Genomic DNA, 13,391 nt, shown 5'->3' with positions numbered 1-13,391 from the left:
CTGTACTGTGACCAATGGCAACTAAATTTTGGGTGGTGACCATGCTATAGTGCATATATGAGTAGAAATATAATGTGGTCCATATGCAACTTATATAATGTTACAAATCAATGTTACTAATAAATTTTTTTTAAAAAACAGGATAATTTTATTTTTTTAATTAATTTATTTATTTTAATTGCAGGCTAATTAGTTCACAATATTGTAGTGGGTTTTGCCATACACTGACATGAATCAGCCATGGGTGTACATGTGTCCCCCATCCCAAACCCCCCTCCCACCTCCCGCCCCATCCCATCCCTCTGGGTTGTCCCAGTGCACCGGCTTTGAGTGCCCTGTTTCATGCATCAAACTTGGACTGGTCATCTGTTTCACATATGGCAATATACATGTTTCAATGCTAGTCCCTCAAATCATCCCACCCTTGCCTTCTCCCACAGAGTCCAAAAGTCTGTTCTTTATACCTGTGTCTATTTTGCTGTCTCGCATATAGGGCCATCGTTACCATCTTTCTAAATTCCATATATATGTGTTAATATACTGAATTGGTGTTTTTCTTTCTGACTTATTTCACTCTGTATAATAGTCTCCAGTTTCATCCACCTCACTGGGCCTTCTTCTGCATTTTCTTTGTGGATTAGTTGCTTAGTCATGTCCAACTCTTTTTGACGCCAAGGACTATAGCCTGCCAGGCTTCTCTGTCCATGGGATTGTCCAGGCAAGATTACTGGAGTGGATTGACGTTCCCTTCTCCAGAGGATCTTCTGGACCCAGGGATCAAACCGTGGTCTCCTGTATTTTCTTTATATCATTAAAAATTGATAAAAATAGGACTTCCCTGGTGGCACAGTCCGCCTGCTAATGCAGGGGACACAGGTTCGATCCCTGGTATGGGAATATTTCATATGCCACGGAGCAGCTAAGCTCGTGCACCTGAGAGCCCATGCACCGCAATAAGAGAAGCCACCACAGTGAGAAGCTCAGGCACCACAACCAAGTGTAGCCCCCGCTTGCAGCAACTAGAAAAAGCCTACGCAAAGCAATGAAGACCCTGTGCAGGCGAAAATTTTAAAACAAATAAATAAAATGAAATAATTGACTAAAATAGCTAAATTGTTTTGTCTCACTTAATGTGAAGAGATGAGCAATCACTAGAATTATGCCCAGCTCCCTTGTAAACTGACAGTCCAGTGATCAAAGCAGCAATAGAAGAAGACTCCAGACAGACAGTACAGACTGAACACCAGCACATAACTGAATGTCACGAGGTCTCAGGCTGGAAATGATCACACAGGACTTAAATTAGATGAAATGAGTAAAGGGCTTAGCAGAGGTTCTATTACTATTACGACTGCAGTTGAAAACCTTCCTTCTACAGACTCTGGAAACTAGGAAATGCAGCATTCAGCCTATGAGTTAGAAGCATCTTAAAGAAACAGAATCCTGAGATGGACAGCCACGTTACTCATCATTTCTAGCTCTTCTGGACTCAAACCCAGAAAACATGCCTGAGCTGGCAGCCTCAGCACAAGTCTGAGACCAAAGGCCTGAATTCCGAAAAGCCAGTGCCTTCGCTCGCCCAGATGTGTGAGAGGAATTCCAGCAGTGAGACTAAAGGATGGAGAGCAGGAGAGAAGAGGGGTGGGGCAGGGGTTAGCACTGAGCTCTACATGGTGGCTCAGACGGTAAAGCGCCTGTCTACAATGCGGGAGACCCGGGTTCGATCCCTGGGTCGGGAAGATCCCTGGAGAAGGAAATGGCAATCCACTCCAGTACTATTGCCTGGAAAATCCCATGGACAGAGGAGCCTGGTAGGCTACAGTCCATGGGGTCACAAAGAGTTGGACACGACTGAGCAACTTCACTTTCACTTTCACATGACCAGCTAACCTAGGTCAAGAGTCAAGCCTACTGGGTTGGGAAAGATCTCCTGGAGAAGAAAAAGGCAACCCACTCCAGTATTCTTGCCTGGAAAATTCCATGGACAGAGGAGCATGGTGGGCTACATACAGTCCATGGGGTTGCAAAGAGTTGGACCCAACTGACCATACACACATACATACATACATATATATGGAGAGAAACAGAATCTGTGTGTGTAAAATTTGGTTATTTACAGTATTTAATCTTACTATCTTGTACTTCTAGTTAATATTTTTCTTAGGTTTCTTTCCTAAATAAAATTTTTTCTGATATATGTTGGTGTTTGGCAGAAATCAACACAATATTGTAAGGCAATTATCCTTCAATTAAAAATAAATAAAAATGTTTTATTTTTATTTTTCTGTTATTAAAAAAAGAAGAGTCAAGCCAACTCAGAAGCCAAGATGAAAGCCTGGATGGAAGCCAGGATGGCCGGCCCTGGGCTGCAGTGAAGGCAAATTTGCCTCAGTCTTCTGCAGCCACAGTTCTGAACTCCTTCTCTGATTCATTCACAAAAGGAAAATGGGGCAGGAGGCCTATTCTTCTCCACATGTTTCGTCTTATAAACCCAACTTTGAGTTCAAATCTCCAAACGTGAAGAGCTGAAAAAACACGCAACAGAACAAGACTGAAAATCCCCCTCTGAATCCAGTGACTCAGGGTGGGCAGCTTGCCTTCCATCCACCAATGGGTGGTTCAAGCTTCTTCAAGAGAAGGGGCTCACTGGTTTTCACTCTCACCAGGGGTTTGATGCTTTCCTGCTCCCAAACCTTTGCTCTGCTACTTTCCCATGTGGAATGTACCTTTCTCCCTCCCACATCTTTCTGTAGCGGACCCTGACATCCCGTGCCCACATGCCTTCAGCAGGCACCTCAACACGCTGAAGGCAGGTGACTAGAAATACCTAAGACTCTTGGCTTTTTTCTACCTCACAGGAGGCAAGAGCAACATACTGAAGAGGTGCCACTCCCAGAAACACCCCTTAACCAACAACAGACTGCAGTCAGTGGACAAAACTCCAGTTTCCTCCATCTTCAGTTGGATAATATTCTGGCATATTCTCGAGAATGAACCCAAGGACTCCCAGGATTTCCTCAGTGGGAATGAGCCCTGGTTGGGCACATGAGAAATCTCTCTTTTAAAGCTCCCACCCCATCCACATCTCACTCCCTAACTCCTTAAAGGTATTTTCTGGAAATCTTGCCTCAGGATCTGCTACCAAGGGAAGCAAACCCAAGATAGCATCCTTAAGACAAGTATTAAATCTCATCTTCCCCATAAGACCTTCCAGCACTAAGGCCTCCCAAGTCACTTCCTATCATATTTAATACAATTTGTATATATTTTATTCTCTGTCAGCTCTTAGAGAGGAGGAATTCTTTTACATAGTCCTGAAACCCCTGGGTTGTTGCTCAGCACCGTATCTTAAGGCAAACCAGATGCTCAATAAACTTTGCTGGCTGAACAAAGAATAAATTAATCATATTAATTGGCATGAAAGCCAGGGTTTTTATTTAATCTAGCTGAAACTACATCAGTGTAGCTGTTTCCTTCTTTCTTTTCTATATTATTTTTGTGATTTTGTTTGCTTGTTTGTTTTCCTCTATTTTTGGCTGTGCTAGGTCTTCACTGCTGCACAGGCTTTTCTCTAGCTGCGTCAAGCAGGGGGCAGCAACTCTCTCACGGTGTTCCGGCTTCTCATTGCAGTGGCTTCTCTTGTTGCACAGACTCAAGGGTGCACAGGCTCCAGTAGTTGTGGCATATGGGCTCAGTAGTCACAGTTCCTGGGGTCTGGAGCACAGGCTCAATAGCTGTGGTGCACAGGCTTAGTTGCTCTGCAGCACGTCGGATCTTTCCAAACCAGGGATCAAACCTGTGTCTCTTGCACTGGCAGGCAGATTATTCACCTCTGAGCCACCAGGGAAGCCCCTCTTCTTTTAAAACCATTGCATGAACTACTTTTCATAAGCAAACCACTGTGTGCATGTACTTCTTTAAATCAACATTTTCTAGATATTCACCTTAAATCAAATACCCCTGATTCCCCCTACATCAGAACAAAGCCATTAACCTCCCAGGGAAATGGAGCAATAAAGAAGGGTGTCTTCCATACAGATGGCTAACAAGCACATGAAAAGATGCTTAACCTCACTCATCATCAGAGAAATGCAAACCAAAACCACAATGAGGTACCATCTCACGCCAGTCAGAATGGCTGCTTTCAAAAAGTCTACAAACAATAAATGCTGGAGAGGGTGTGGAGAAAAGGGAACCCTCTTACATTGTTGGGGGGAATGCAAACCAGTACAGCCACTATGGAGAACAGTGTGGAGATTCCTTAAAAAACTGGAAATAGAACTGCCATATGACCCAGGAATCCCACTGCTGGGCATACACACTGAGGAAACCAGAACTGAAAGAGACACATGTACCCCAAGGTTCATCGCAGCACTGTTTACAATGGCCAGGACATGGAAGCAACCTAGATGTCCATCGGCAGACAAATGGATAAGAAAGTTGTGGTACATATACACAATTGAATATTACTCAGACATTAAAAGAATGCATTTGAATCAGTTCTAATGAGGTGGATGAAACTGGAGCCTATTATACAGAGTGAAGTAAGCCAGAAAGAAAAACACCAATACAGTATACTAATGCATATATATGGAATTTAGAAAGATGGCAACGATGACCCTATATGTGAGACAGCAAAAGAGACACAGATGTAAAGAACAATCTTTTGGACTCTGTGGGAGAAGGCGAGGGTGGGATGATTTGAGGGAATAGCATTGAAACATGTATATTATCATATGTGAAACAGATCACCAGCCCAGGTTCAATGCATGAGACAGGGTGCTCAGGGCTGGTGCACCAGGATGACCCTGAGGGATGGGATGGGGAGTGAGGTGGGAAGGGGGGTCCAAGATGGGGAACACATGTACACCCATGGCTGATTCATGTCAATGTATGGCAAAAACCACTACAATATTGTAAAGTAATCAGCCTCCAATTAAAATAAATTAATTAATTAAAAAAAAGAAGAGACCAAAGACCACACAAGTTGTTCATCCACAACCTTCCCCGGCACTTCCCTTAGAGTGACCCATTCACGACAGAACTCTGCTCACACTGCAGTGTGGAAAGCAAACCACAGATAGCTGATAACTACACATACATAATTATTATAGTTTGGTACCTGTTTGACAATAATGATACAGCTTTTAGCATTCTGCCTTTCATCCAAAATCAGAGTTGTTTTTGTCAGTTCACTTAGATCCCATGAAGCAAAGTCCTTACTCTCCAAGCTGCTTTAGGTCCACTCCTCAGTTTTAAGCTACCACCATCCAATATTGATGTCTCACATAGATTTCACCCAATTGGAGCTTTCCTTATTGTTCAAGACAAATGTACAGGACAGACTTGTAAGACCCCCTTATTCTCTCATTGGATAGTGTTCTCTCAGGAACAAACTGCTGTCTTATTGCACCTGAGACATCCTGAGATTTCTTCCATCTCTGTGCCAGGCAAAGGCCAGAAGGACTGCACAGATTTCACTTTACAATAAACATGAGAGCATGCTGAAGGTTTCAGCAGCCACATCAGACACAATCAAATGGAAAGTTAAATATCCAAACAGCCAATGACTTACAAGTCTTGTCATGCTTTTTAATGGATTTCGGGTAAGCAGCTGGAGAAGGACCAAATGTATTGCAAATAGGTTTTTAACTCAACAAAAGTATGTTGTCTGAATTCTCGGTGCTCATTACCTTGAATGCATATCAACCTTGGCCTGTCAAATTGTCAAGTTTTCCTTCAGTCTAACTTTCAGCAAGGTAAAGATGACAGAGTATACTACCCTCATGTACAAAAATGAGAAAAAAAAGTACTGACAGAAAACAAAGCAAAGACTTATTGTGCTTTTCTTATTAGATCATAAGTTCCATGAGGTCACTGATTCTCTTTTTCAACCCTAAATTCCCCAACACCCAGCCCCATGACTGCCTTGCTGTGGCAATAATAATTAAGCATAAATACAAATATATATTGAATGTGTTAATCAATTCAGGCTGCCATTATAAGATACCACAAAGTGCGTGCTTTAAACAACTAGAGATCTATTTCTCACACTTCTGCAGACTTTCCAAGAACAACATTCTGGCTGATTCAATTCCTGGTGAGGGCTCTCTTCTTGGCTTAAAGACGACTGCCTTCTTGCTGTGTCCTCACGTGGTAGAGAGAGAGAGACAGCAAGCTCTCTGGTGTCTATCTTATAATAACATTAACCTTATTAGATCAAGGCTCCACCATATGACCTTATTCAACCTTAATTACCTCCTTAGAGGCTCTGTCTCTAAATACAGTCATGTTTCAGGTTAAGGTTTCAACATAGAAATTTTAGGGGGAGTTCAGTCCACAGCATTAAGCATGTCTTTCCAATTAGCAGACATGTATAAGTACCACACATTATCTCAGTGAGTCCTTATAGCAACATACAGCTTAAACAGGAAACTAAAGCTTAGGAAGCTAAGCCTGCGCCTCCATCTCTTCCCTGTACTTCAGACTGCTCTACCCAACTACCACACAGACATGTCCCAGAGCCCTCAAATCAGTGATGTCTACCCTGATTTCCCATTCTTTTCTCTTCACCATTTAACCTGTTTGTTCCTTGTGCTGCCCGTTTCAGCTCAATACCATCTTCTACCCAGTTATGCAATCAAGGTGCCAGTTAACTTTAAGTCTTTTTTCTGCCTTGTCACCCACATCAAAGCTATCCTAATGATTTTATCAATCAAAGATTTCTTAAAAGCATTCCCTCTCCATGCCTTTTAGCATTTCTTGAGAATAGAACTTGTGTTTATTCCCCTTACTTCATTTTTCACAGTCTAGGCTATAATAGCCAAGTACTTAAGCATGACATACAAGGTCTTCCAGGAGCTGAGCTGTCCCTGGGTCTACCTCTCCTGACTTATCTCCCTCTGCGTCACTCTTGTAATTTACCAAGAAATTCAACAAAATTTAACTTGCCACACTGCTGCATGGCCCTGCCTCCATAGCATACACTGTCTGCTCTACCTAGAACACAGTTCTCCATTTTCTCACTCTCCAATCCATCCCTAACACTTCTCTTCCTCACGAGCACTTGCCTTCCAAGATTTAGCTCAAGCATCACCTTTCCCAAGATGCTTTTCCACACTCTTCTAGCCTAAAGAGCTTCCACTCTTCAGTGCCTCCATAGCATTCCAACCAACATGGATTGCTGGGTCATTATCACCAGCACAATGAATTTCATATCCTGTAAAATTATATCTATTGGCCTCTCCCAAGTAATGCAAGGGCTGCTCACAGTAGGTGCTCAACTTGATTCCTGTGCATATTAAATATTAGTGGTAAATAATTTTTGGATGTGTCTACAGACCTCTAAGTACCCTGGACATCCCCATATGATCCTTTCTCAGTCATCTGGGATGCTGTGCTATGGCCAGGATGTTTTAGTGTTCAACCACATAGCAATGTTGGCTGCTATCAACAAGGCACAGTCTGATATGACAGCATCCGTTGCCGTAAGAGTTAAAGGAACAGAAAATCTAAACAAACTAAAATTAGCTATATCTTGTTACTCAAAATAGTCTAAGTATTGGCAAGACAAATCTCTCAGGCAGGCACAGTGCTTACCCAGCATGGTGAAAAGGAACTCAACTAATACTCAGCAGACTCAAAGACGAAAACCTGCAATATCTGTAACACAAGAAATTCTGAGTTCTGCTGATTCATCCTGACTTAAAGCTGCAATTACACTTGAGTAAGGAGTACCCAAGCTGACTCTGCATTTTTTTTTTCTGCAGAGCTCTCAGAATTTGGCACACAAGAAATTTAATAGTTGTTCTTCAGAGTCTTTTGTAATTTCTCAGATATTGAACTGTGGTCACCTACATTACAGTGTCTGATAGCATTACATGGTATCTTTCTGGCAAAAATGCAGTCTTAGTCAAAATACTGATGAGAGTTTAAGATACTGACTGGAGCTTCTCAAACTACAGAAAACCATGCAAGAATGCTCCTTCACCCAAGAAATATTCGTTGCTGGCTCAATCAGAGACTGAAGAGTCCTGCTTAAGGCAACAGCTCTTGTTCATGCTTTGTACAAAGACATCTGTGCAACTGGTTCCAACTTGGGAAATAGCATTTAAATATCAACATAAACACATGCTCAGAGGAAAATCGGGTAAATCCTCATCAGGATCAAAATGTCTAAGAAAGTGTATTAGAGCAAATTAGGAAGCAAAGAACCTTCTCAAAATAGGTACTATTTGCAAGTCATCATTTTCTTTACTCTTCATACAGAAGTCATGTGAATTGCATACTGAAAGGTAAAGTGGAATTTCTAGACTGAAGTCCAATTATACTTGAGTCAGTAATTTATCATGCTTGCTATATATATATATATAGTAAAGATTATAGTTAGCACTTAATTAGCTAGCATCACTTCAAATATTTATTCCATTTAAAATCACATTTAAGTACTCCATTTGAGATTTTTTAATACATTAAATGTCTCTTCTTTCAGCAAAAGAAAATAATTAACTTCGGGCTTTATATTTTTCTTTAGGTGCTATATGACATATAATTAGCTAAAAAATATCAGTTGCTTCAACAACAGATATTATTTTGACAAAACTATCATGAAGTAGTGTTTTATTGCAATTATTTCTTGACAAGATCATAACTAAATACTTACTTGTTCAGTGTGAGGTCAAGAATGAATTTGGAGCCAAAGGCTTCAATCTGGAAGCTTGCCTGGGCCAGATGGACAGCCTATGGTTTCAAAAAGACAGAAAGAAACTTAGTTTACTTTCATATCTTTAAAGCTGATTATATTGATATAAAGAATGATATTTAATAAGAAGAATATTTTATGGACTGATTCGTATCTTAATGGATCCCTATATAATAATTTATTTCTTTAAAAAGAGAACAGGGGTATCATCATGGTTTTACCTGGAAGGCCTAAATATCTGTTCAGCAAGAAACTAATAAAAGTCCTTTAAAAAGGAGTCCATCTTGATAAAAATTAAGAGCAGATTCAACTGAACTTTCAAAGTGACTGTGATGAATTATGCAAAAGTCTGACTAATTAAAGCTTAATTTCAGCCTATTTTGTGCACAAAGCTAACCAATTCTTTCTGCACACCTAAGTCAAAACTCATGTCAGCGTTCTGCTCTTCATCAGGAATTGGAACTTTCTCTAAATGAATTATCAGCAGAATGTCCCGGTAAAAAAACCTTTCCACTTCAGAAAGCACATCAAACCAGGCCCTCTGTGGATACTGAGAGTCTCTGTTCCCCTTTGAAAGTCACACATTTACAAATACTGTCCTCTTTGTGATTTAACCCAAAATGTAAAGATAATCTCATCTCAACATGAGTCATATGTTCTAGGTATTAAAGGGGCTTCCCAGCTGGTGCTGGTGGTGAAGAACCCACCTGCCAATGCAGGAAACATAATAGATTTGGGTTCAATCCCTGGATCAGGAAGATCCCCTGGAGAAGGGCACGACAACCCACTCCAGTATTCTTGCCTGGAGAATCCCATGGAAAGAGGAGCCTGGCGGGCTATGGTCCTAAAGATTAGAATAGCTCACAGAAGCATCTTGAATAATATAAATCAACAAATCAATGAAGTTCTGTTAAAGTATTATCCAAGAAAAAACTCTCCTTTGTCACCCTGTCAGAAAAAAAAGAACAAAGATAAATGTAACATACCCCTCAACCCCTTGCTCACAAACACCCTTCCTCCAGACTTCATTCTTAAGGCACAGTGGGTGTCATCTATGAAGTGTTACATGCATAGCAACCAGACACTTTTCACTCCCACTCTCCTCAAGCCACTGCTTGTTCCTCTTGCCTTCCTCCTCCACTTCCCATTATCAAAATCCTACTCTTCCTTCAAGGGCAGACCAATGACATTACTTTCCAGTAAGCCTTCTTCACACACAGCTGCTGGGAATGAACTTGAGGCTTCAGGAGCACTGTGCCCTCCCTCCACAGTGATGGATGATCACTTTCCATTCTGGACGGTTTGCTTCACAACTGATATCACAGGGGTCTTGCAAACATCTGTACATTAACCATCCTTCCCCAAAATAAATGAACTTTCAATTAACTAATCAAATATTTATAATCAGGACTATTTTGCCATGCCAAATCCATAAAATACTATAAGTACACCATGACTTCAACGTCTTGCCAAGCATAACTGCTGATCTGATAGTCACTCAATAATCAGCAAATAAAATTAAGAGGAAATTAACATATTAAATTTTAAATACAGAACAATGAGAGAGAAGGTGCCTCAATCCCTAATACCATGGGATATCATGTCAGACCCCAAATAACCATGTAGAACAGGGTCATTATCCTTGATCTGAGCTTCCTGTATTCAGACAACTCCTTGAGAGAGAAACTTCTGTCTTGCCAGGTGTGGTCTCTGTCATCTGCAGCAAAACCTCTGTTCACCTAATATAACTATCACAAAGTCTTTCATCTAAATTCATTCTGTCTTGAAGCACTAATTTTTGCATGAAAATTTTTACTTGATGAATAATTTGTATAGGGGAAAATTTTTCATCTCTGGGTCCCAAAAGCTTAAGAAAACAGCTTTTTTCCTGGGAATAAGATACGTCCCTCAGGCATACATTCTCTTAAGAATATTAAATAGTAGACAAGAGTTCATTAAAGGCACTCTGGCTTAAAAGAGCTGCTAAATGTACTTGTTTGAGCATCTTTATAAATAAGAACATACTGTGGTGAAAAGAGAATGCTGCTGCTGCTGCTAAGTCACTTCAGTCGTGTCTGACTCTGTGCGACCCCAGAGACGGCAGCCCACCAGGCTCCCCCGTCCCTGGGATTCTCTAGGCAAGAACACTGGAGTGGGTTGCCATTTCCTTCTCCAATGCATGAAAGTGAAAAGTGAAAATCAAGTTGCTCAGTCGTGTCCGACTCTTAGCGACCCCATGGACTACAGCCTACCAGGCTCCTCTATCCGTGGGATTTTCCAGGCAAGAGTACTGGAGTGGGGTGCCATTGCCTTCTATACATAAAACAAAAACTACACATAGGGACTTCCCTGGTGGTACAATGGATAAGAATCTGCCTGCCAACGCAGGGGACATGAGTTCAATCCCTGGTCCGAGGAGATTCCACACGCGGCAGAGCACTTAAGCCTAGGCACCACAACCACTGAAGCCGCTGCAATAAGAAGCCCGTGTGCACCACAAGCAAGAGTCACCCTAGCTCACTGCAACTAGAGAAAGTCTGCACGCAGCAATAAAGACCAGCACCACCAAAAATAAATAACTGTTTTAGTACTGAAGAAAAAAAAACTACACGTAAATTATGACATCAAAACAAATGGAGCAAAACTTCCAAATGAGTATTTCAAGGAAAAGTGCTTATAATTCAAACTTAGATAAATCTCTGTATTTCTGTAACTAATCTAAAGAACCTGATAGTGACCCAGCAAAAGACTCATTTCACAGCAAATAAGCACTGAGACAAGTACCAACCCCAAGAAAACTCTGCTGCAAAATAATGTAGCCAGGTAATAACTGCTTGTGTGTGGGCGTGTGTGTTAGTTGCTCAGTCGTGTCCTACTCTTTCAACCCCGTGGATGGTAGCCCACTAGGCTCCTCTGTAACTGCTTACTCCATTTCGAAGAAATTATTGAGAGTCAGACAATTTGATTATTGTTAAGTAAAGTTATACGAGTCAATGTGGCAAGTTTAAGTTTCACAGAATTTAATGAAAAACCTGGCAAATAATATTAATACTGGGATTTTCCTTGGTTTATTTCATTTAGTCCTTCCACACACAGGTGTTGAGTCCCACCCTATGTAGAAAGATGGCTGGGACACAGCCCAGGCTCAAGAAAGCAGCATCTGCCAGAGAAGCAGGCAGGGCTGTCAACCTCCACGTGTCTAAGGGGCCACAGGGACCAGGGCATCAGTGACAAGGTGCAGTTTGAACAAAGTTTTTAAAAGTGAGTAAGAATCCACCTGCCAGAGGACCTACAGTATCTAGCACATGGAACTCTGCCCAGTGTTATGTGGCAGCCTGGACGGGAGGGGAGTCTGGGGGAGAATGGATACATGTATACGTATGGCTGCGTCCCTTCGCTGTTCATCTGAAACTATCACAACATTGTTCGTTAATCAATACAAAATAAAAAGTTGTTTAAAGTACCTATATTTGCATACATTCTATGTGAGTAGCTGACTCATTGGAAAAGACCCTGATGCTGGGAAAGATTGAAGGAAGGAGGAGAAAGGGGCGACAGAGGACAAGATGGTTGAACGGCATCATTGACTCAACGGACATGAGTTTGAGCAAGCTCCAGGAAATAGTGAAGGGCAGGGAAGCCTGACTGCTGCAGTCCACGGGGTTGCAAAGAGTAAGAACACAACAGAGCAACTAAACAACAACAATAAAAATAAAATGAAATGCTATAGATGAAAAAAATAAAAAGAATCCACCTGCCAGGAGAAGAAAAGATAACAGGGCCTGGGGGAGACACAAATATAAAAATAGAGTAAAAAATTAATGTGGAAAACAAACTTAAAAAAAATTTTAATGAAATTGCCTATAGGAAAATGGCTTTTGGGGGAAACGTCAAACAATGAATCTGAAAAGGTGGGCTCTGGAGCTTTGTGTGAATGCTCAGTGACACGTCTGCTCACATATACACATGTACATGTGGCCCAGACAGAGAGCTTTGCTTTAAATGTCCCCACACCTACTCAGCACAGTGTCTGGCATATGCCATCATCATCATCGTCAATACCAACACTAGGACTCAAACATACTGACAGACTCCTCTTCACAACAACTGAAACAATTAGTACGACGACATCAAAAACATCCCTGTTTCTCCATAGGAAAAAAATTTTTATTTTGTTACCTTTATCAGAAAGACTTTTAACATCTGAATTCACTTTAATGCTGAGAGGGAGTCAATTTTCCTATAATATGACTTAAGATTTCCTTAAACATTCATCTTTGTTGCATAGATAGCAAATGGAATTAGTATATTCATCTAAAATATCTGTACCAACCAATACAATATTGTAATTAGCCTCATTTCAGTTCAGTCGCTCAGTCATGTCCAACTCTTTGCGACCCCATGAATCCCAGCACACCAGGCCTCCCTGTCCATCACCAACTCCCGGACTTCACTCAGACTCACGTCCATTGAGTCAGTGATGCCATCCAGCCATCTCATCTTCTGTCGTCCCCTTCTCCTCCTGACCTCAATCCCTCCCAGCATCAGAGTCTTTTCCAATCAGTCAACTCTTCGCATGAGGTGGCCAAAGTACTGGAGTTTCAGCTTTAGCATCATTCCTTCCAAAGAAATCCCAGGGCTGATCTCCTTCAGAATGGACTGGTTGGATCTCCTTGCAGTCCAAGGGACT

At 41.4% G+C, this 13,391-nt stretch overlaps 1 protein-coding gene across 1 annotated transcript in view; it reads right to left on the bottom strand.

The window, feature by feature from the left end:
- ADAM23 (ADAM metallopeptidase domain 23) overlaps positions 1-13,391 on the bottom strand; it is a 199,153-nt gene that overhangs the window by 140,228 nt on the left and 45,534 nt on the right. Inside the window, exon 4 of the mRNA XM_010861278.1 lies at positions 8,663-8,739. Coding sequence (XP_010859580.1) covers positions 8,663-8,739 — 77 coding nt within the window. The remainder of the gene's footprint in view (positions 1-8,662; positions 8,740-13,391) is intronic.

Source organism: Bison bison, unplaced genomic scaffold (genome assembly GCF_000754665.1).
Source record: "Bison bison bison isolate TAMUID 2011002044 unplaced genomic scaffold, Bison_UMD1.0 scf7180017864471, whole genome shotgun sequence".
Classification (NCBI taxonomy): Eukaryota; Metazoa; Chordata; class Mammalia; order Artiodactyla; family Bovidae; genus Bison; species Bison bison.
Note: the sequence above shows the minus strand (reverse complement) of the source record. Positions and strands in the feature narration are given on the sequence as shown.